Source organism: Rhinoraja longicauda, chromosome 13, assembly GCF_053455715.1.
Source record: "Rhinoraja longicauda isolate Sanriku21f chromosome 13, sRhiLon1.1, whole genome shotgun sequence".
Classification (NCBI taxonomy): domain Eukaryota; kingdom Metazoa; phylum Chordata; class Chondrichthyes; order Rajiformes; family Arhynchobatidae; genus Rhinoraja; species Rhinoraja longicauda.
This window is the reverse complement of record NC_135965.1, coordinates 30,505,615-30,529,904: the sequence shown is the minus strand read 5'-3', so window position 1 is coordinate 30,529,904 and position 24,290 is coordinate 30,505,615. Positions and strand designations below refer to the sequence as shown.

At 40.6% G+C, this 24,290-nt stretch overlaps 1 protein-coding gene across 2 annotated transcripts in view; it reads left to right on the top strand.

The window, feature by feature from the left end:
- LOC144599608 (erythroferrone-like) overlaps positions 1–24,290 on the top strand; it is a 65,342-nt gene that overhangs the window by 37,810 nt on the left and 3,242 nt on the right. Inside the window, exons 2-7 of one of the 2 annotated variants that reach the window (XM_078410708.1) lie at positions 238–348; positions 4,675–4,777; positions 8,682–8,884; positions 9,580–9,688; positions 11,976–12,066; positions 17,025–17,103. In XM_078410708.1, coding sequence (XP_078266834.1) covers positions 238–348; positions 4,675–4,777; positions 8,682–8,884; positions 9,580–9,688; positions 11,976–12,066; positions 17,025–17,103 — 696 coding nt within the window. Of the gene's footprint in view, positions 1–234; positions 349–4,674; positions 4,778–8,681; positions 8,885–9,579; positions 9,689–11,975; positions 12,067–17,024; positions 17,104–24,290 lie in introns of both variants that reach the window. The other variant, XM_078410707.1, reaches the window with a different exon arrangement.

Genomic DNA, 24,290 nt, shown 5'->3' with positions numbered 1-24,290 from the left:
TTTAACCCCCCTGTACCTCGTCTAAGAATGTGAGTAGTAAATATTGCTCATATTAAAATAGTAACAAAATATGTTTCAAGTTCCGCAGGGCACATTGCCAAATGTTGCCTGAATTAGCTCATTCTCTGCTCTCTAAAAGCTTTTGCAATCCCTGCCAATTGATGACTATATTCCACGAGTCGTATTTTTTTCTCGGGATCTGAATTCCAGCCTCATTTTTCACCTTCTCTTCAGCAGCTACTGGATTTGCCGGTGGACCCACGCGATAGCTGGCTTCTGTTTGTAGAGCACTCAGAGAAGGGTGTCAATGAAAGGAAGAAGAATAAAGGGAAAGCACGAAAAACACAGGTAATCGTTGCAAGGGCATTGGGTGAGACAAAGAGGTGGTAATGTGCCAGAAACACTTGCATATCTAAGAGGAATTGGGGTGAACTCATTTGAAATCTGAATGTCCACTGTTTATAATGTGAACACAACTTAATATACAGAGAACCACTCAGAGTCACCCTGAAAATGCATAGGGTGATGGTGTGTGAGAGTAAAAGGTCTAAGTGTTAATCAGTGAAGTTTGGTTGCTTGAGAAGGTAATATCACTGTAGAATTTATGAGTGGGTGTAATAGATTGGGCTTATAGTCACAAACCAACACCTGGTTAGATCCAACTGCCAGCCTAGACCAAACTAACAAGAACAATTTGGGTGCTATAATTTGTGCACCCAGAGCCACCTTCTGAATTCCACTGCTGCCTAAAGTTTATGCATTTGCACACCTGATATCTCTATCCCAACATCTGCAGTTTCATCAGTTGACTTGTGTATCCGATTGCCTTGAGGGTTAGGTGCCCTTAACTTGGATTAAAAACCCCAAGTTGCTTCATTTATCAAAAGTGAACACCAAGCCACAGAAGTTGAAATGAGCAGTGGGTTTCAAGACTGTGAACAAGAAGGTGAAAATTGAGGTTTTTAAAGGTGCAGTGTAAAATGGAGGGAAAGTTCATAGAGGGAGTTACCATGAAGCCAACACAGGCAAAGACACATCCCCAATGGTGAAACAATAGATGCTGGAATCTCAAGAGTCAAGAGTGTTTAATTTCCATATATACAGACAGTGGAACAATTTTACTTGCAGCAAAACAAAAATTAAAAACAGGATGCCGGAAGAGCTCAGCGGGTCAAATAGCGTCTGTGGAGGCAAAAGGTGTAAGTTGAGATTTCAGGTTGAGACACAGGACTGAGGAGGATGAACAAACAGTTATAATATATAGGAATGCAAAAGATGATTGGGGGTAGGGTGAGATAAATGCTGGAAGGTGATAAGAAAAATCAGATGGTGATGGGTTGATGGACTGATGAGGGTTGAGGGGATGGGAAAGGTAAAGTCAGAGAGAAGGGAGAAGAAAACTCGGTGGGCTGGAGAATGTGTGGGGAGGTGCGATCTAGAACTGGGTTGTCTGAAATTGAAAAAGTAATTGTTCATACTATTAGGTTTTAAGCTACCCAAGCAGAATATAAGATGTTGCACTTCCATTTTGCACTCTGTAGCAATAGGAAAGGACAAGGGCAAACAGGTAGGTGTGGGATGGGAAGGTGAGTTGCAATTAATGCAATGGAAAGGCCAAGATTACGTTGTGCAGTGAGCATGGGGGCTCTGCAAATAGTCACTTAATGTACACTGAGGTTCACCAATGTGGAGGAAGCCACAGAATGAGCACCAAATGCAGTAGACTTGGTTGGTAAAATGTGCAGGTGATTTGGAAGGGCTGCTTAGGTCCCTGAAAGGAGATGTAGGGATAGGTGTGTTCCACCTCCTACAGTCGCTGGGGCAAGGTTGGGGGACATAGAGGGATAAGTGGACCAGGTAGTCACAAAGGAAGTAGTCCCTGCAGAAAGGGGGTGGGGTGGGATAGAGTAAAAAGGAATAGCATCTTTGCACGAGGGAGAGCAGGAGGATGTACATTTGTGGTAGCTGTGGGAGTCAGTGGATTTATAGAAGATGGCAGTGGCATGTCCATCCTGAGATGGAGAGAGGGATCTAGAAAAGGAAGAGCAGTCAGAGATAGTTCATGAGTGACGACACGGGAAATGCAAAAATAATTAATTATTGAGAGTGATGAGTTACTCAGATACATCCTTTACTAGGAACCACCCCTGTGTCTAGGAGGGACCTTTGTGTGGACTATCTGAAATGATGATTTGATTATGTGAGAGCTACTGCCTCAGCACCAGAGCGAGGGCCAGGCGGCAATGCTGTCTGAGTGGGGTTAGCACATTCTCCGTGATCTTGTGCATTTACTCTCGTTTCCTCCCATGTCCCAAAAACATGCAGGTTGGCAGGTTAACTGAGCATTGTAAATTGCCTCTAGTCCATAGATTAATGATAGAATATGAGAATTGATTAGAAGTGAGGACATTTTTTTTGTAAATGAGTTTGCACAGAATTAATGGGTGCTTGATAGCAGGTGTGGACTCGGTGGGCCAAACAACCTCTTTCTGTTCTGTTTAGTTTAGTTTAGAGACACAGCGCCAAAACAGGCCCTTCGGCCCACCGAGCCTATGTCGAGCAGCAATCCCCATGCAGCAGCACTATCCTACACACTAGGACAATTTACAGAAGCCAATTAACCGACAAACCTGCACGTCTTTGGAGTGTGGGAGGAAACCGGAGCGCCAGGGGAAAACCCACTCAGTCACGGGGAGAACGTACAAACTCCGTACAGACAGTACCCGTAGTCAGGATCGAACCTGGGACTCTGGCGGTGTATGGAAGCAGGTCTACCGCTGCACCACTGTGTTGTATGTTCTGCATGACTCCGTGAGTCATAGCACATATGCTGCTCACATCAAGTTATCCTCAGCTTTCAAGGAGTCATTTTCAGTGGGATAAACCTAATTGACATCCAGCAATGAATGAGATGTTGAGAATTTAGAAATGATAGACGTGTAGATTGATGAGGGTCTACATCCTGTACTTACATCATCCCGCAGTTACTAACCCAATTTAATCAATCTCAACTGTCACAATGGCAACATTCAAAAGCATCATGAGTACCAAGCTGAAGTACTGAAATGTATAGATCAATGTTGGTAGCAAGTTAAGTTGCACAAAAAAGTGGGGATTCATCTGAGATTTCTTTAAATCTCAGAAAAATTGCTGAGTGTTCTTGTATTAAAAATAGAGAATGCTGTCCAACTTCAGAAGAGACACTCTGTTCTCTTTCACTTATTTTGGTTCTCAGTCTGACATTGCTGCAGTTTTGACATTCTCTCTCTTGTTTTCCAATCCCTCCATGGTTTGAATCATCTATATATTTGCAACCTCAGCTTGGTTTGGGAACAGATCCATCCAAGACCGCAAGAAATTGCAGCAAATTGTGGACGCAGCCCAGACCATCACACAAACAAACCTCCCTTCCATTTGTTCCATTTATACCTCACGCTGCCTCAGCAAGGCCAGCAGCATAATCAAGGCCGAGTCGCACCCTGGCCACTCCCACTTCTCCCTTCTCCCATCGGACAAAAGGTATGGAAGTGTGAAAATGCACTCCTCCAGATTCAGGGACAGCTTCTTCCCAGCTGTTATCAGGCAGTTTCTTCCCAGCTTACCACAACCAGGGAGCAGTTCTGAACTACTATCTACCTCATTGGTGACCATCAGACTATCTTTGATCAGACTTTACTGGCTTTACCTTGCACTAAACGTTATTCCTTTATCATGCATCTGTACACTGTAAATGGCTCGATTGTAATCATGTATTGTCTTTCTGCTGACTGGTTAGCACACAACAAAAGATTTTCACTGTGCCTTACAATAAGCTAAACTAAACCTCCCCTGCTCTTCAGAGTCTGTAGGCACATGGCATGGCTACTAGTTTAGTAATCCAAAGGTCTATTCCAGTAATTATATGAATTCTAATCTAAATATGGGAATTTGAACTCAGTTTGTGAAGTTACCTGGAATCGTATTTTTTTTAAATGGCAATAATTGGAATGACAACAACACCGCTGTTTTAATAACCTATCGGGCTCATGAATATCCAACAGAGAAGGAAGCTTAATGCCATTGCCTGATCTCGGATGAACATAACTCCCATTCCTATGGTTAACTTTGAAATGGGTCTACGTGATGGTCCCTCCTGGAGTACAGAATAGTTTCATAAGAACTAGAGGTGGTAGAATAAAACCAAATGAACCACAGTATCAATCGACACACGGTGGCGCAGTGGTAGACTTGCTGCCTTACAGCACCAGAGACCCTGGTTCAATCTGACTACGGATGCTGTCTGTACGGAATTTGTATGTTCTCCGTGTGACCGCGTGGGTTTCTCTGGATGCTTCGGTTTCCACCAACACTCCAAAGATGTACAGGTTTGTAGGTCAATTGGCTTCAGTAAAAATTGTAAACTGTCTCTAGTGTGTAGGATAGTGCTAATATACGGAGATCGCTGGTCACGCGCGGACTTGGTGGGCCTGTTTCCGTGCTGTATCTCTCAACTTAACTAAACTAAGCTAAACTAAACTTTGGATTCAGACACATTAAAGTCAGTCCAGCACCGGAGGCACAGCCTCGGAATAAGGTGCTGACCATGTTGGGTTGAGATGGCAAATTCCTTCACACAGAGGGCTTTAAACCTTAAGATTTGTCACCCTAACAGGTCTTTATATTTGCTCTTTCCAGCATGGTCTTCCAGGTCCACCAGGTCCTCCAGGACCTCAGGGACCTCCAGGGGCTGTTGTCACACAGGAAGTGCTCCTGAAAGAATTCAAAGAGATGCTGAAAGGTAATGGCAAATTTGATAATTTTATCATTCAACACTGATGACAGTTCATTAACACTGATGATGGTTGTAAGTACAATAAGGACTGATGATGATCAAAATGACCAAAAATGAGGCTGTTTTCTAACACAATATCATCTCCAAATGGAAAATAGCTACCATCATCGATCACATCACCACTCCTCTCTCACTGACATGCATATCCAGGCCTTTATTTTCTCTGGAACGTAACAAACAAAAAGACAGTTGTTGAATTGGTGAAGAGTGAATAAGTTGCCTTGGATGTAGGTCAGAAGTGACTGTGTAACAGGGGCAAGATAGAATCGAGATATTTGTAGATGAGTTTGATGGGACAGGAATAAGCTGAAACAATGGCAGAAACACCACTTCAACAACTTTTAATCCTACTGTCTCATCTTTTCCAGGGACGTCCAGTTTATTTACCCCCCCCTTTCCCACCCGGAAAGCCTCTGTGCCCTCTGCTTCCTCATACAACAGAGACACACTCGGTTCCCATCAACTAATACTCCCCCTCACTTGGTGGAATGTCTCCTCAACGTCTTTTTTCACTCCTCTCACTTTCTTCGTTAAATGGGTAGCCAGAAGCTGTTGCATGGGACCCAGCTATCCCTGCCTTTTGGTTGATTACATTGAACACTCCTTGTTCCAACCTTAAACTTTACCACCAACTTTCACGCTGCCCTCCAATCCACGCCCATTTGCTGGATGGGAGCAGGGAGAAGAAAGAATGACAGGAGTAGGACGTTTTTGATTATGTTGGCTGTTTTTCCGAGGCAGTGTGAAGTGCAGATGGACTCAATGGTGGGGCGTCTGGTCTGTGTGTTGGACTGAGATAAATCTACAATTCTCTGCAATTTCTTGTGTTCTTGGGCAGAGGTGTGCCCAAGCCAAGCTTAGATGCAACCCGACTATGCTTAACTGGTCAAGATGAGGCCTGCAGTAGATTAGCCATGATCGTATTGGATGGTGGGAGAGGCTTGACGGGCTAAGTGGCCTACTCCTGTTTTCTTGTGTTCCAATGTTCTAGGCTGCACACAGAGTCCTTATACTCCTCATTTCCTTCATGCACCTCTGAGTATGTGCTCATCACTTTACTTATAGACGGCTATGTTATACTTTTCACCTGGGTTTGCAGAACTGCCAATGTGACCTCACCCTCCAGGAAACCTCTACGTTTCTAACTTTTTCCCTGGTCTGTCGTATGTTCACCAATGCCTAGCAATGCCAGCTCTAAAGTCTGCAATAGGGGTCAGGGTTGGTGATTGCAAATGTCAAATGGCAATGACATGTTGTTTATTCATTCTTTAAACACTGCAATGCCACTACTAGAGTCTATCCAGGTGCACAAATTTGTTGGTTACGTACTTACTCAACATTAATGGGAAAAGACTGTCCTTCATGCATCCATTTGGTGATGTGTACAAATGAAAATCTCACAATTGCAGAGATACCTGGACAGGGAAGGTTTAGAGGGATATGGCCCAAACGCAGGCAGGTAGGACTGGTGTAGAAGGGGCAGCTTGGTAGGCAAGTTGGGCCAAAGGGCCTGCTTCCATGCTCTATTACTCCACATCTGTAGAGCATTAGGGACAGACTGCAACATCTTTTTATGTCAGTCTTATTGAACTAATGCATTTGTTAACCATTGAAGACACAAAGTGCTGGAGTAACTCAACGGGTCAGGCAGCATTTCTGGAGAACATGGATACGTGACATTTTGGGTTGGGGCACTTCTTCAGACCTGAAACGTCACCTATCCATGTTCTCCAGGGATGCTGCTTGACCCGCTGAGTTACTCCAGCACTTTGTGTTTTCTTTTGTAAACCTATATCTGCAGTTCCTTGTTTCTAATTTTTAACCACTGATCTAGAGTGACAGAATCATACTTTATAGAAGCAGGTCCTATAGCCCATCATACCCATGCTAACCATTAAATGCCCATTCTATATAATCTCCTTTACCAGCACCTACTGTGTAGCCTGTACCTTAGGAATTCAAGTGTTCATCCAGATACTTTTTAAGTGTTGTAAAAGCCTCTGCTTCACCACTCCACCAGGACGTATTTTCCTGATTGTAATCATTCCCTGGGAAAGTTTAATTTCCTTCAGATCCTCAGTAATTCTCCGACTCCTCATTTTCAAATGTGCTCTATGATTTCCAATGTCTCTGCAATAAGGAAATATTTCCCACTCTCCATTCGACATGCGCTCCTCTATCAGGTCACCCCCCCCCCCCTCAATGTCCTCTGCTCCAAGGAAAACAAACCCTGCCCATCCAGTCTCTCCATCTCATGCAACATCCTGACGAATCTCCTTTGCATCCTTCTTCTTTCCATTCACATCCTTCCTATAGACTGGCAGCCAGAAGTCCACCATATTGCAGCTATGACCTAATCAATTTTTTTTCAAAGTTGTCCCATGACCTCCAAGCTCTTATATTCTGTTCCCTGGCTAATGAAGGCTACGTCCTGTGTACATTCTTCATCAATCTGTCTCCTGGTCCTGCCACCTTCAGGGAACTATGAATTTATACACCGAGGTCCCACCTTAATACCCCCTAAGAGCCAATCTCCTAATTAAACCCCCAAAACAATTCATCCCCTTACACTTAATCTGAGATGATGAGAATGGAAATAAACTATATCATTTTCAATGAAATGAAGAAATAGAAATACCTAAAGAATAGATAATTAGAATAAGGGATGTAATTGCAAAGGCCAAAACGTGCAAAAGTACTAATCTAGGAATTCAATTGCAAAGATGTGGGATCGCAGATTTATGTTTTGATCAAAAGAGTTTCTGAAAGCAAAAATAGGATTTGGTTTAATATGGATAAATGGTATACAACGTAATTAAGGAGACAATAATAAATCTTTAACGGACAGTGGTTAATCTTCAATTAGGTTACAGATTGATTAATTTCAGTGTGCCCTTTACCTTCCTTGCACTGTTTAACTATTACACGCTGAAACCTTTACTGTTATATATCTAACTGGCTCACATACTGTGTTTAATATATGCCACAATCCTCACTCTAATGCACCTTATATAGCACACAATCTGTTACCTCTCAGTCTGTAGGACATCAACATATTTATTATGCTGTTAAATTTATATTACTGGTTCATTTAATGCTCCTGATAACTTCTAATACAATCCATTAATTTTCATTTCAGTATCAACTATATTCACCTTTACTTTATGACATCCATTGCTATTTATAGAATTATTCATGTATTTGGCACAGAAGTAAGCAAACCAATCTTCTGTGTCAATTCAACCAAGAACTATTTTATATAATCCCCAGTTCTTGATTTGCACCCATGTATGTTATATCACATCAGTTCCTGATCCCATTCTTAAATATGAAGGGGTTTTGGAGTGCTCAGAATGAGCTTCAGACCCCCCACGCCCCACCCAACCTTGGCGTGATATCATGTTTCCACACACATATCTATTAAAGAGGTGAGATGTTGGCTGGCATTGCTCTCTGCATTAAAGCTGTCTGGACTGGAATGTGTATCAACATCATTTTAGTTCCTTGTTTCACCTTGTTTAGTATTTAATGGCATCTACTAATTCTATGCACCTATTTATTTTATATAGTTTCTGGCTTGGCATTTCCCAGATGAGCATTGCTAATACATTTAAATATATCCTTCCATGCATAATGGCACCTGACAGACGTGAGTGTCAATGAAAATCATCACAGACCTACCACAGAGCTTCTCTGCTGGGAACAGTACATGGGAAGAAAGATTATAGAAGGGTCAGGGAATGGAAAAACAAAGCAAAAAACTAGCAGCAGAAAAATTCTACAGTATTTAGAATTAGTATGAATAAAGAAGTAATATCCTTCTTCAACCAGTTTAATTTTATTTCTGCAGAAGCTGTTGAAGAAAGAAATAGAATTGCTTTGCAGGAAAAGTGCCAAGAATGTCCAGTGATTCAGGACAGTCTTACCTATCATCCCCTGTTACCAGGAGAGATGGGCCAATATCACAGACTGGAAGCAGCCTTTCACTGCAAGCTAAAGGATGACCTTGTGATGAGCAGAAAAAGTCTGAGAGAGCTGCAGAACTTCCATATCGTGAGTGCATTTTCAATGTAAAGGGCTATCATAACTCTTTACTCCAACGTTAGTGAACAATATAAATAAGAACGTATATTTTCACTATTAAATTCCTGAATAATTGATGGGGTATAAATGGGTGATTCAGAATCCATAATTGTTGGAGTGAGATGGGTATTGCCCCCTCTGGCCTGATTCTAGTATGACACAGACCCATTATTTCAGGTCAGTAGTTATTTAGCAGGAAAGCTTGGTACCCAACACACAAAGGTCATTAGGGAAGTCGTTGTGGGGATGGGCACGACAAATGAAAAGTGTGGTATACATCACACTGGCAGACTCACGTCTCTGATTGTCATGCTGCACAATTTAACCTGGGATCTGAACAGCAATTCAACCCAGGCAGATAGAAAGAAGATCTCCAGCTAATCCACTGTGCACATTCCAGGTGAATTCTGGTTGTGTTTGGTGTAGGATTTCTCTTTGTAACATCAGTGAACTTTTAAGGTGTTGATATGATGCTCTGCAGATTAACTATATTAATTTGTAGTGTTTTCATATCTTCATTCAAGTAATTAAGATATTGTTACAAGATTTTGCAGAGTATGCATTCTGGAGTCTTCATCTTTAAAAGTTGCTTAGTATGAATTATTACTGGAGAAATGTTGAAGCTGAGTCTGGCTATGTTATTTAATACATTTGTTTACTCTTAGCCTGAGAAGAACGGTGTGTTCCTACGAGGAATTGGCCTGAATCTGACCAGCGGCCAATACGTGGCCCCAGTGGCAGGTTTTTACCAGTTCTCCGCCAACCTCCATATCGGTAAGGACACATAATGTTATCGGGGATTAACTAATCTGTAAGGGTGGATGAGTTTACTGTAGAGTGCAGAACTACTGGAGTAGATTTCAATTTCGAGAAGAGTTGTATAAAATGGGTAAAGCAAGTTTGCATCTCCCCCAATTTTATCTCCAAAAAGAGATATAAAAGGGAGTTGCCATTTTGAATGGCGGTGCTGGCTCGAAGGGCCGATTGGCCTACTCCTGCACCTATTTTCTATGTTTCTATGTTTCTAAGACAAACATTTACTGTTTATCCCTAATTGCCGTGAAAAACTGGTGAGCCTTTGCACAAGGGAGTAGGAAGAGAAGGAGGTTTGGTAAAGAGGCAATGCCATTAAATTGCGATAGGGGTTAACAATCTTGATGGAAAAACATGAATGTAATATAGGAAGTTTAACAATCAAGGCAAATATGAACCACTTAAAATGGCATAATTTATCAATATCAGAAGTGAAGAATTATATTTCAAGACTTTCATCAAAAGTGAAATAGTAATATGATTGCGAGAAGAATGACTGTACTGAGTCCCAATTACAGTTTATTGCGCAATATTTATCATCACTGCCAATGATCAACTAATATTTTGCCCCAAAATTCAAATAATTGCTTTACTTTCAGACTGTGAAGTCAATCTCATATCGACAACTGTTACAGTTACACTCACAGGCCTATAGTGCATGGTAGCTATTCAACCTTGACATTTGCATCACTCTAACCTATAATTTGCGGTCAAATTTTTATGATTCTGTGTACAAAAGATGTAGAATATGGATTGGGCAATAACGAGTCTAATAGGGACAAGTGCGCTTGTATGTTTGAAGCTCAATGGAAGACAGCACATGCTGGCCATTCTGGGAATAGGGCATCAATGGTGCTGAAGCGATCAATGATCAGGCCATCTGTTTACCTTGTTCCTTTTTTTCTTCTGAATCACCAGCCAAGATGCAGAAGGGATAAGCATGCACTGCACAATGTCTCCAGCCTTCTGACCACAAGGGAAACATCACCCTTTTGTCAGTTCAGGTACAAAATAACTAGAAAATTCTCATTTGATGGAGGAAGGAGAATGTAAGGATGGTGGGACATCATCACTGCAGAACACTAACCATATCCCAACCTCAACAACTATGATCTACTGTGGATTTTGTTTTGGTTGCACTACAGACTTTAGTTTCATACTATTATGATCTGCTAACCTTGTATTACTGATTATGAATTTATTGTATTATTGATTACTGTATATTTATTTTTGCGTTACTACATTAATACACCTGTAAAGCTGCAGTGAATAAGAATTTGGTACTTGCCGGTATGACAATTAAACACCTTAACTCTTGACTCTCTTGATGTAGCCACCTGCTCAATGACTATCCCTTGACTTTGATTTATAGTAAAACGTAGATGGGATCTCCACATTTCCCCTGAGCACCCTCTTGATAGATTGTGGATGCAGGTAATGAAGAAGTCACGTGATTACCTATACATTTTGTGATGAGCTAAAACGAGGAGGCTTCAGGAATTTAGCAACTTTTACTTCTGCCTATCAGATTCCTGCCATAGAGATAAGACAGAATTGCTTCCGGACAGAACCTTATACTGCCAACTGCTGGAAGAAAGGTAGACCAGAAAATCAACACATTCTTCATTGGCAGATGAGCAGAACTTCTCCATGGCATCTTCAGGAAAATGGGAAACAGGCTATTTGGGATGAATTTGCAGAACCCAAGTGGTAAATTTGGAGTTTTGCATGGGCTAAACAAGTATTTTTCATATCAGATATGGACATCACTGATAATCTCCATCTCTAATCACCCCTTAGCTAAAATGGAAATTAAGGTGAGTCCTGACTGGCAAATAGGCTAGACTGGGTAATATTGCAGATTTTCTCTCCTGAGCTCTCAGCTGGGATTCCAGGAATTATCCCTTCATATCCTACAGCAGGGCAATTGGTAGGAGCTTCAGCAGGTCACTTCAGTCCTGTATGGCAGTTACGACTTTGCCATGGAAGGCATGATATGAGTAGCCAGCGTTTCAAGAGAGAGTGAGATTTAGCTCTTAGGGCTAATGGGATCAAGGGATATAGGGAAAAGCAGGAAAGGGGTACTAATTTTGGATGATCAGCCATAATCATATTGAATGGCGGTGCTGACTCAAAGGGCCGAATGGACTACTGCCCCTGTTTTCTGTTTCTATGTTTCTAGCCCCACATCTGATCCAAGGAACTTCATGTTTCCCCTGGTACCAGTGTGTTTCCTTTCTTTTTTCAGAACACAGGGAGCCTCAGAGAAGAAGGCACAATAGGCCTCAAGATAATATCCGAATACTCATCTGCATTGAATCTCTATGTCAGCACAATATGTAAGTGTGATAATCCACTGTTGCCATGGGACCATCAAACACAATCTAGTAATAGAACAACAAGCAATTCCAAGCATAACTAGATTGATGTGAACAGATATGGAATAGGAACCCGTCACTAGAAGTATACAGGCAAGCCAGTAAATTGAAAAAAAAGGAATGGTCCACATGCTTTCTCAAACCTTAGCTGTTCGGTAAGGATCAAGGCTGACCTTCAATCTCAACTCAATTTTCCCGCACCATCACCACAAATCTTAATATCTCAAAATCTGTTGCTCTCAGTCTTGGACACTCAACAACCAAACCCTTTAGGGTAGAGAATTCTACAATATTGAGTACTTTCCAATTGAAGAGGTTTCCCTTTACCTCAGTCGCTGACCATTTATCCTGAGACATTCCAGCCAAGAAGAGTAACCTCTCCCAGACTATTCTATCAAAGCCTCCCTTGATTACATTTAACAAATTAAAGAACCTGTGGTCAAGAGGGAAGTAAAGGGATTGAAGGTTGTGCTAAGTTGCATCAATTCCTCAAAAATAGGAAAGGTTGAGAGGGATCTGAGTCTAATGTGGCCAAATGGGACTTCTGTTGGTTGGCATCTTGGTCGGCATGGACCAGGTGGATCAATGGGAGTGTTTCAGCGTTCTGTGGCTCTATGACGATCAATGCAATTGATTTTTACGACAAATATTCACAAGGTCAAGTAGCTTCTGTGAAGAGAGAAACAGGTTAAAAGTGTCAGATTGATAAACTTTCATTAGATACACTGACATGTTCTAGATATCCTACATTACATACTGCTGTCTCCTGGGTAAGCTACATTACATTTCATAATTTAATAAATTCTGGAAATGTCTGCAGAACTAGCAGCACACCATCCAGATAGCATAAACCATCCATCCAGTTTGACAATCAGCCAACAGCAAGTAAATACTGGTAGTTGACAATAACATTCTCAGCTGCTCCAACCAATATCTCAAGATAGCTTCAAGGAGGTCTCCTCCAATTTACAGACATATTTTGGCTAATTGTTCAAAATGAAAAGGCATGGATCTGAAAGTTAACTTACTCATTCCATGTGTGCTGCCTAACCTGCTGAGTATTTCCAACATTTTCACCAGATCTCCACTTTTTTTTTTTTTAGCTTTTTTTAGTTTTACTTTTAGTTTTTACCTTTTCTGATTAGTTTTTTTTTTTTTACTGTTACTGTATGTTGAGCTCCTTTCTGACATCAATGGTCACATATCAAGATAATTGGAACTAAGAGGAGTATGAACCTGATCTTGAAAGGCAACTGCAGGTACAATCATGACTCGCCAGTCAGTTAAACAGCCCCACACAATTTTCTGTTCTATAATTTGAATGGAGGCACATTGGATGATGATAAAATGGACATTCATTAGTAACCTGTTTTATGTGATCCTTGGAGATTAATTTCACCCTAAGGTGCCATTCAGTGGAACATGTCGGTGCAGACATGCTGTTGCCTCCTGGAAATACTGCTTTGCATTTTATAGATTAATAAATCAACGATGTTGCACACCTTCTACTTCATTACTGCAATATAACGCTACTCCATTACCACCGTACACTAGCATTCTGCTGCTATTATGTACGTCTATAAAACAACTGGAAAATACTCTCTATATGTGTGCATAAAAAGAAGAGGAGTTTGCTATCCAGTCCCTCAATTATCTGCCATTCAATGAAATAATTACAAATTTTACTCCAATGCAAGCCCATCTTTGGCCTGTCCCTCAAACGACTGACCGACTGAAAACCTGAGTTGTGGCGATAAGTTCCGAGATTGTGAAAATTCTCTCCGTGGACAAATGTTCAGGTTGTGATCTTCCCTGAGAAATCGTTTTTTTTTAGAGCTGCAGCGGGGAAACAGGCCCTTCGGCCCACCGAGTCTGTGCTGACCAGCGATCACCTTGTACACTAGCACTATCCTACACAACAGGGAAAAGTCACAATTTTTACCGAAGCCATTTAACCTACAAACCTGTATGCCTTTCGAATGTGAGAAGAAACCGGAGCACCCGGAGAAAACGCACATGGTCACAAGGAGAATGTCTAAACTCCGTACAAACAGCATCTGTAGTTAGGATTGAACCTGGGACTCTGACGCTGTAAGGCAGCAACTCTACCACTGACACTTCTAAAGTACTAATTATTTGTTCTTTTGCTCTTGACTCAACTGCTGGATGAAAAGTCTTATTCGATTTACCTAATTAGATCACGCCTATACCCAAGAAAATAGAAGCATAGTTAATAAAAGTTGTTTGTTAAATTCATCCCCTTTAGCCTCAACATTATTGACATAAACCTCTTCTGCATCCAATTTGGTATACATTTCCGTTGGCGTGATGCAAACTGCTGAACTTGATACACTGATTAGCATCTGCATGACTATATATAATTACCATTCTGTTCCGTTCTTGTCCACGTGAGATAAAGGTCAACATCACTTTGCCTTACATTGTATCTGTTCACTGTTCCTTTTAACGATTTTGCACTAGACCTTGGAACCTTTTCCTCTCCACAATTCCTAGCTTTTCATTACTAAGAAAATGTTCTGATTTTACCTTTAAGACAAAAGCAAATTATCTCATACTTGCCTAAACTATCATCCATCTGCAACAAACTTGCCTGCTCAATCTACCAAATTCTATTTACAGTTATCTACACCTATCAACATTGATTGTTTTGCTATGTATCTTGGTGTTATCAGGAAATTTAGATACGTGGTTCTCCATTGCTACACCTATCTAATCTATCAAATTTGATTGCTGTGCTTTGTATATTAGTGTTATCAGAAAATGTAAATACATGATTCTCCATTTCTTCAACAATATCATTGATAAATAGAGTGAAAAGTGGAAGTGTGCAATCCCTGTGGACACTGTAAGTCACATTTTGACCAATGGAGTATGCATCCCCCCTCTACTTCTATCCACTAATCAATCCTTGATCCACATGAAAATGTTACCTCCATTTCCCAATATTTTTCTTTTTATATTAACAATGTTTTTGTGCGGAGCCTTATTGAAATCCTTATGAAAGTTCATGTAAATAACATCAGGTATTTCGCAATTGAAATGGAGTGAGATTTAACTCCCATGTCTGATTTCCCCTTATCTGACTGGGCTTAGTATTTTCAAAAATAACTAGAAAGGGGTTCTTTTTTGTCCTCGGATGGATTCCCAGAACCTGGGGGTGGAAGAACAGCTCACAGTCCCCATGTTTGTGTTTGAATGATCTGAATGAGATCTATTTACAGGATCTGCAGTTACTGTGGACAGATGATAATCTTTGCATCTTCCTCTCATCCCTTTTGCTGTCTGCATCAAAAATTCAAACAAAGCTCAGTCCTGTCTGAGAGCTAAAACGGAGCCTCTTTCACCAGCAATGATTGGCCCTGCAGTCTTTTGGTGCTCTTATCCCTGATGTAGTTCTGCATTTTCCTGTCTGGACAAGCAACAACTGGAGGAAAAGAATGAGTGTGAAACAAACTCCTGCGATTGCTAAGCTAAACATATCTCTTTATATATAAAGCTAGCTATTAATTCCCATTTGGGAATTCATTCCAATATGTTATAGTATTGTTGAACAGCATCACAATTTGCCTTGCTGGGATTCGAACACCCTTGGAGAGTACGCCCATATATAGTACACTGCAAGGAGCAATAATAACAACAGTTTCATTTGTATTTTGCATTTAACCAGGTTTTGCATTCTACAGTGCTTTCTACATTCAAAATAGATCTGACTCAAAGCCACGTTAGAAGACATTAGGTGAATTATTTAAGGATGTGACTTAGAAAGTAGGTTTTAAGGACCTTCTCAAAGGAGGAAATGTAGACGCAGAGAAGTTTGAGGAGAATCATATTTTTACAATATTGCTATATTACAGTCATGTGTGTTTATTTTTTTCAAACACTCAATATTAGTAGAAAAGGAACATGCTTAACTACAAACATTTTGCATTACAACCATATAATGTTGGTATGGTAATATTTAAAGTTCTACAATATTAATGTCAGCAATGTACAAGCATTATAACCAGAAAATAGTTATGATGCACGTATAGTCTCACCATAAACATTGTTTTAAAACTATACATTGCTATATTATACCAAAAATTACACTGTATTGTAATGCAATGGGATTACAAACAATATAAAATGCTAAATATTACCAAATGACAATAATAAATTACTATATCATAGGGAAACATTCTGTGACCGTCCGCCTTATCAACAGCCCTCATGGTTTTATGTCCCTCTATAAGATCAATCCTCAGGGAAAAACCACCCAACTTCCCCAGTCTCTCCTTATGTGTCTAGCTTTACAGTCTCAAAAACATCACTATGATTTTTTTCTGCATGCTTTCCTGCTTAATGACATCCTTCCCATTGCTGGGTGATCAGAACTATACATAATATTCCAAATGTGGGCTCACCAATGATTTGTGCAGTTGCAACATGATGTTTCAACTCCTCTACTTGGTGCTCTGACTGATGAAGGCCAACATGTCAAACACTTTCTTTACCATCCTGGAGTAAGTCAGCAGGACAGGCAGCATCTCTGGAGAGAAGGAATGGGTGACACTTCGGGTCGAGACCCTTCTTCAGTCTGAAGAAGGGTCCATACCCGAAATGTCACCCATTCCTTCTTTCCAGAGATGATGCCTGTCCCGCTGAGTTACTCCAGCATTTTGTGTCTACCTTCGATTTAAATCAGCATCTGCAGTTCTTTCCTACACATCTTTACCATCCTGTCTTATCTGGGTCTTCACTTTCAGGGAACCAGACCCCATAGGTCTCTCTGATCTACAACCGTCTCCAGGAACCTACCATTTCTGGGTAGCTTAATCCGAGTTTAATAGATTCAATTAAAAATACTCTTCCAAAATTTTTGTAAATAATATGAAACAATCTCTTTGTCTTTCTTACAGATCTTTGGAAACTGTCAATGGCCTGGGTAGCAACAGTCATATATTTACCATGTTTGTCAGTGGTGCCCTCTACCTGCAGGTAAGAGACTGAAACTGGAACACTCCTTCAGTTGTGAAATCTGTTTCTCATGACCTGTGTCAATCAGAGCAATAATCAGGGATTTGTAAATTTAAAAAATCTGCACAACCTATCAGATTATAACTCCAGTAATACATTCTTATTGGGTATGTATAGCTCGCGTGTACTTCAGTATTGGCTCATGTGCCTGTGCACAAAGGGAAACATGGAACAATTGATTATTTTCTTAAATGGTAATTCTGCATCTCACTTTCTGATCCTTTGTGTGTATATACAATACATATAAGATAAATTGAAAAATAGATCAGCTCAAAGCAAACACTAAAATGTCCATTGTATTGGCCAAGATGAATTACTTAATTCCACTCTGATATAAGGATTTCCTGCAGAGGCTCGAAGCACCCATTTTAACATATCTAGGATTTAGTGCCACTCTGAGGCATCTTCCCAGACTGGTTGATACTGGAGCCAGTCACCCATTTACGGAGCAGCAAAACCTGTCATCATTAAAGTGTTCACAAAAGACTTCTAAATGAATGATAAGAAAATGAAGAATTTGTCTTTCTTGAATATGGAGTCAGAAACATCCCCAATCTTCAACAGTCCTAATCTCATTTCCTTCCAAATCATATCTCCTCTCAACTCCCACTCAATTATTCCTCCTCTATCCTTTATCTCAGCTTCTTGACCTTCATATCTCCACCAAACCCTGTTTTTTTTCTATCCCTCTAATTTTCTTCTTTGTGGTCACCATCAAATCACAATCTTTTCCACCTCAATCCCCTCCCTCTCACAGTAATCTCCCCTTTTCCCACATTTAAGCACTATTACCTGCTCTGGTCCTCACTGCTCCTCAATTTCACCACTTTCCCAATCTCCAATAAATTTGTGGCCTTCTAACCAAACCTTTACCTGTTCCAATTTTAATCTTTCCCCCTTTCTCTATATATTCTCCACACCACCCAATCTCCTCCTCTCCCTTTTCCATATGACAAGTGATGGGGCACACAAACTTGGTCTTGTTTTTCTCGTATTCCAGACAAACCTACTCTATAGATAGACACAAAATGCTAGAGAAACTTAGCGAGACAGACACCATCTCTAGATAGAAGGAATGGGTGACATTTCGAGTCTCGACCCGAAAAGTCACCTATTCCTGTTATCCAGAGATGCTGCCTGACCCACTGAGTTACTCCAGCATTTTGTGTCTATCTTTGGTTTAAACCAGCATCTGCAGTTCCTTCCTACCACAAACTTACTTTATATTTCATTTCAAATAATTTACAATGCGTTTGGTCATAATGAAAGAGAAAAACGGAGGCACTGTCTGATGAACATTACTTGTCTGGTTTATTCTGGTTTAATTTATTCTCGTGATAATTAAATTACAGATTCATTTCAGGAATTTCACCTCCAGCTGAATAGCCAGGACAGTGAATACCTTCCTATCTCAAAACAATTACTTATACCATGGTCTTACATGTCGGTGTAAATTGATTTAATATTAATACAGTTGGAAAAAAAATGTTTTAAATGTTCCAAGGATTCATGATTCATATGTAAGAACAGGAATAGATCATTCAATTCCTGAGCCTGCTCAACAATGCAAGTAGTTTATGACTGATCTTAATCTTTGCTTTATCAGCCAAGCAATTATTTTCTCGCCTCATTCTCCAATGTTAGACAACTTTCCCTATTATGATAAGTGTAAGTTATTCCCAGAAGGTATGACTGATAAATGCACACTTCTGACCAAAACCATGTAACTGCTGCTGCCCACAGGTGTTCTGTTAAAATAGTTGTCTAAAAATTGTCTTGATCCACTTGGCGAATCAACCAAAGGCTCCAGAAGAGGGCAGGATTAAATAAGCTCTACTGACCCATGTGGCCAAATAGATTGCTTATGGTGCCTGAGCTTTCCCAAGAAGAGTATCAATCTGGGCAGGCAAAAGAAGACTACTTTTCTAGATCAATTCCTTGTTAGCTTTGGAAATATAGGGCACAAATAAAACAAAAGGGATAGTTTATTTTGAGTCTTAAGGAGTGAGGGTAACGGTTGAAAGTAACAATGCAATCATCTATTCTGTATTCCTTAACATACCTATAAATGTGTGAGATTAACACTTGGTAAAAGTTGATGGTCCTTGGGAATAGAGAATTGGCTCCTTATTTCACTTTGCAACATTACTAAAATACAAGTGTGATATTGACAATTTTTATTGAATTACTACGTTCAAGACAAGCGAGCCTCTGTGCCTTGAAACCTATTTGAGATTAGGACATGTCAACTTTAAGAAAGAGGAAGTGTTGAGTGTGTTGAAGAACATTAAGATGCATACGCCCTCAGGGTGTATTGGGATGATCCCAGGACACTGAGGGAAGATAGGGAGGAGATTACTGGGGCTTTGACTGAGGTAATCCTCTTTAGTAATGGATGAGGTGCCAGAAGACTGGAGAATAGCCAATGTTGTTCCTTTGCTTAAGGATGGCAACAGTAACAAATGAGGAAATAAAAGATTGGTGAGCCTTACGTCTGCGGTAGGGAAATTATTGAAGAAGATTTCCATGCATTTGGAAAAACATAGACGTATTACGAATAGTCAGCATAGCTTTGTTTGTGAGGTGTGGTCCTGCCTCCATTCTCACAAATTTGATGGAATATTTTGAGGAAGCGAGAAAAATGATTGATGAGGGAAGGGCAGTGGATGTTGTTCCACATAGATTTTGGTAAAGCATTTGACAAGATCTGTCATCGTACACTGATCCATAAGATTAAGTCACAAGGGATTCATGATGAGTTAGTAAATTTGATCCAAAAATGGCTTGGTCATAGAAAACAGAGGGTGATGGTAGAGGAGTGTTTTTTTGATTGGAGAACTGTGACCAGTGTTGTTCCACATGAATCAAAGTGCTGGGACTGGTATCAGTATGCTGGTACAGCAGGCAGTGAAGAAAGCCAATGGAATGTTGGCCTTCATAACAAGAGGAGTTGAGTACAGGAGCAAAAAGGTCCTTCTGCAGTTGTACAGGGCCCTAGTGAGACCGCACCTGGAGTACTGTGTGCAGTTTTGCTCTCCAAATTTGAGGAAGGATATTCTTGCTATTGAGGGCGTGCAGCGGAGGTTCATTAGGTTAATTCCCGGAATGACGGCACTGTCGTATGTTAAAAGACTGCAGCGCCTAGGCTTGTATACACTGGAATTTAGGATGAGAGGGGATCTTATTGAAACATATAAGATTATTAAGGGATTGGACACGTTAGAGGCAGGAAACATGTTCCCAATGTTGGGGGAGTCCAGAACCAGGGGCCACAGTTTAAGAATAAGGGGTAGGCCATTTAGAACGGAGATGAGAAAAAACTTTTTCAGTCAGAGAGTTGTAAATCTGTGGAATCCTCTGCCTCAGAAGGCAGTGGAGGCCAATTCTCTGGATGCTTTCAAGAGAGAGCTAGATAGAGCTCTTAAAGATAGCGGAGTCAGGGGGTATGGGGAGAAGGCAGGAACGGGGTACTGATTGAGAATAATCAGCCATGATCACATTGAATGGTGGTGCTGGCTCGAAGGGCTAAATGGCCTACTCCTGCACCTATTGTCTATTGTCTATTGTCTATTATATTATCTTAACACATTAACAGTTTACGTAGGAAATACTCAGCAGTCAGGCACAGTTAGTGACTTGCTTGGATCATGAAAAGCTTAACTGGTTGTAAGCAAATATGGAGGCTGGGAAAGAGGGTAGATAGGGAAAGGGATAGAAGAGTTACAAAAGAATGGCTCTAATAGGGTGTAAGGCTGGAGAACATAAATGAAATGCAAAAAAACATTTCCAGCTTCTTTTGTCCGAAAGTCGGTAGACTCTCCCATGTTACATGGGGTCCTTTATTGAGAAGAGTGTAAGATAATCCCTGATGTTGGTGATAAATGTATACTATTGGCAAAATTCAGGAATGAGCCATCCATACTTTTTCTTTTTAATGAAATAGTTATTTTATTTTTAAGCTAAAGAATTTTAATGTCCAGTTATGAATTTCTCATTTAGAAATTCAATCCCAAAGTGCTCTCCAACATCCAAACCAAAACACAGAGGAAGACTTGGAGTCATAGAGTTTGTAACCAGACGAGAGCAATCTGGCTCATTGCTCCTCCACTAATTTTTGTTTTTCTTTTGGCGCTATTAATCGTAATCCTATTTCTCCATCTTTTATATCCTTTTGTATTCTTTCTTTTTGAATATCAATCCGACATTCCTTTGAAATTATGTTGTCATTTATATCTCATTAGGCACTGCCACAATCAATGACTGCTAGACCAAAGAGCCTACAGTACACATTTAACGCAGAGAAGATTCTCTCACACCCCCACCAACCCAACTGAGTCAGAAGACTTAACCAAAGAAAGTTGTCTTTGTGCCTTCACTGTCAATGAGATATATAGGCTTGTTGCTTTTATTACCCAAATTGTGTTGTTGTCAATCATCTCAGCACGAAGAGAGGCACAAACTGCTGGTGTAATTTAACGGGTCGGGCAGCATCTCTGGTGAAAAAGGATGGGTGATATTTTGGGTCCGAACCCTTCTTCCACAACCCTCTGACCCGAAACGTCATCCATCCTTTTTCTCCAGAGATGCTGCCTGACCCGCTGAGTTACTCCAGCACTTTATGTCAAACTTCAGTATAAACCAACATCTGAAGTTCCTTCTGATACGCCAATCATATCAGCATCTTTGTTTCACTTTGCAGTACTAAATGGGTTTACAGCCCCATTAAATTGGTGTTGGCAACTTGAATCATTCTTTTAAACTCTTTTTCATGCTTTTTACCTGATGTGCAGTCTTTTTGCAAGAACTCTGGTGCTTCCATTTTTTCATTTACTTATGAATTTTCTTGCATTGCAATACCATGGAGCTGACTGCAAAGGCTCCAACTCAGCGGACTACTAATCCTCCTCAAGTGAACCCCAAATTTCAGGCCCAGTAGATGTTGGGAATTCATTCATTTTAAGTAGAAGATGACTCCATACAATTAGGGGAAGTCAATGCCCCACAGATACTAATGATGATGCATCAACAGATTAAAATTAGACAGATTCAATTGGGAAACAGAAAGATTCAATAATTCAATTCAATGATGCCTTATTGCCATATGTACCTAGGTAAAGTGAAATTCTTTGTTTTTGCATACAACCTGGTAACTTCAAACAGCACACTTCATCTAGGCAGTACACAAAGAGTTGTCACGTTTCTGGCACCAACAAAATTTTAAAGGTCTTAGTACAATCTTATCTTCTCGCGGCGAATCAGGCCCACTATCGCATGTGGCCGTTGGGTCCCTCTTAGTTCTCGGTGACCCCCCACTGGGTCCCTCCTTGAAATAACAACAAGCTAATCTTTGTTTTTAGTAATGGAGGGTGAATATGAGCCATGATACTTGGAGCAACAACTTTGTCCTTTGTAGAAATATTTTGCGAGTTTCACACTTTGAAAGATAGCATTACTGACAATTGAACACTCACTTGATACTGCCCTGGGATACTAGCCCGGATTTTGTGCTCAGATCTTTGGATCTGATCTCATAATCATTCGACTATGGCAGCACGGTGGCACAGCGGTGGAGTTGCTGCCTTACAGCGTTTGCAGTGCCAGAGACACGGGTTCGATCAAGTCTACAGGTGTTGTCTGTATGGAGTTTGTACGTTCTCCCTGTGACCGCGTGAGTTTTCTCCCACTCTCCAAAGATATACTGGTTTGTAGATTTATTGACGGTATAAATGTCAAACTGTCCCTAGTGTGTGTAGGGTAGCATTAATAGGTGGGGGTCGCTGGTTGGTGCAGACTCGGTGGGCTGAAAGGCCTGGTTCTGCGCTCTATCTCTAAACTGAACTAAACTAATCTAAGAAACAGAGATGAGTTTGCCCACTGAGTCACAACCGATGCCAAACGAATATTTTTCATTCAAGATTTGAGTATTTACATAGCAGAGGATACAGTCATTGACCTGGGATACTGATTTGAACAGCAATGTGTTTAAAAGGAGGTCTCAGACTGGCTCCTCAAAACATGGTCTTTCAGTGTAAATGATTAAGCCACAGTTACCAGGATGGGTTTTAGTCTCTGTTCTGACCCTGCATGTAGCTTGTAAGCTTTAATGATGTGTGACAGAAAGAGTAGAATGTATTTAAGTAAGATTTCAATCAGCACAGTATTTTGGGCTGTGATTTGATCAGACTGCAATATAGTGCTTCTCCACATTCCATCACTATTAGATAGATCTACTTAGATACCACAAGATAACCTGTCTTATGACTGAGCAGCATTGTATAAAACGTGAAAACATGAAGGGAATGTAACCTTTGCCACGTGGAACTTTCTCCACAAGTTTAGGGATGCTTCTGTATTTCTCCTCTGGCTAAACATCTAGCACAATATTGGGTCTCTGCCATTTTTGGGAGAGTGATATCAAATGGCCAAGGTTAATGCACGAGACTAGTTAAATATCTGCAATATCAGTAACACCAAACTGTTAGTGGAACATTTTTGCTGCAAAGCTGTCTGATGAGAAAAGGTTGCATATCTTATTTTTCACGGTGTCAGATTTTCGCCTCCATTTTTTCAGCTGAATGTCATCTTTCCCACAGCAAGATGATCAAAACTGAACACAATATTCCAAATGCAACCTCACCCACATCTTGTATAACTGTAACATAATGTTCCACCTTGTATACTCAATTCCCTGACTGATGAAGGAAAACTTACCAAAAGCCTTCTTCACCAAAGATTGAAATTATATGCAGCAAAGAAGAGTCTTCTATGAAAAACATCACCCACTCGTATTGTTAGGATTTGTCAGCCATCTGCCTTTTCTAATTTACTCATTAATACATGTAAGTCTTTTGGGTACTGTACCTGTGCAGCAGTGGGCATGGAAGCACATCTGACCATTCTATGACAGAGAGAATGACCGGTTTCCATGCGTCTGTGTACTGTATTCGCACAGGAGGTGGCACAGCGATGCAGCCGAACTGCACAGTTAATAAAGAGTTGACTCTATGTACACATCAGTGAACATCGTTACATGGCAATCTATACAATACTGGATAAAACTGTATTTTGCCTTTTTGTCTGGTGAATATTCTATATGTAGAGAAGCTGGTACTGAGACCTTAATTCCCACTCTAGCTGTGGAGTAACAG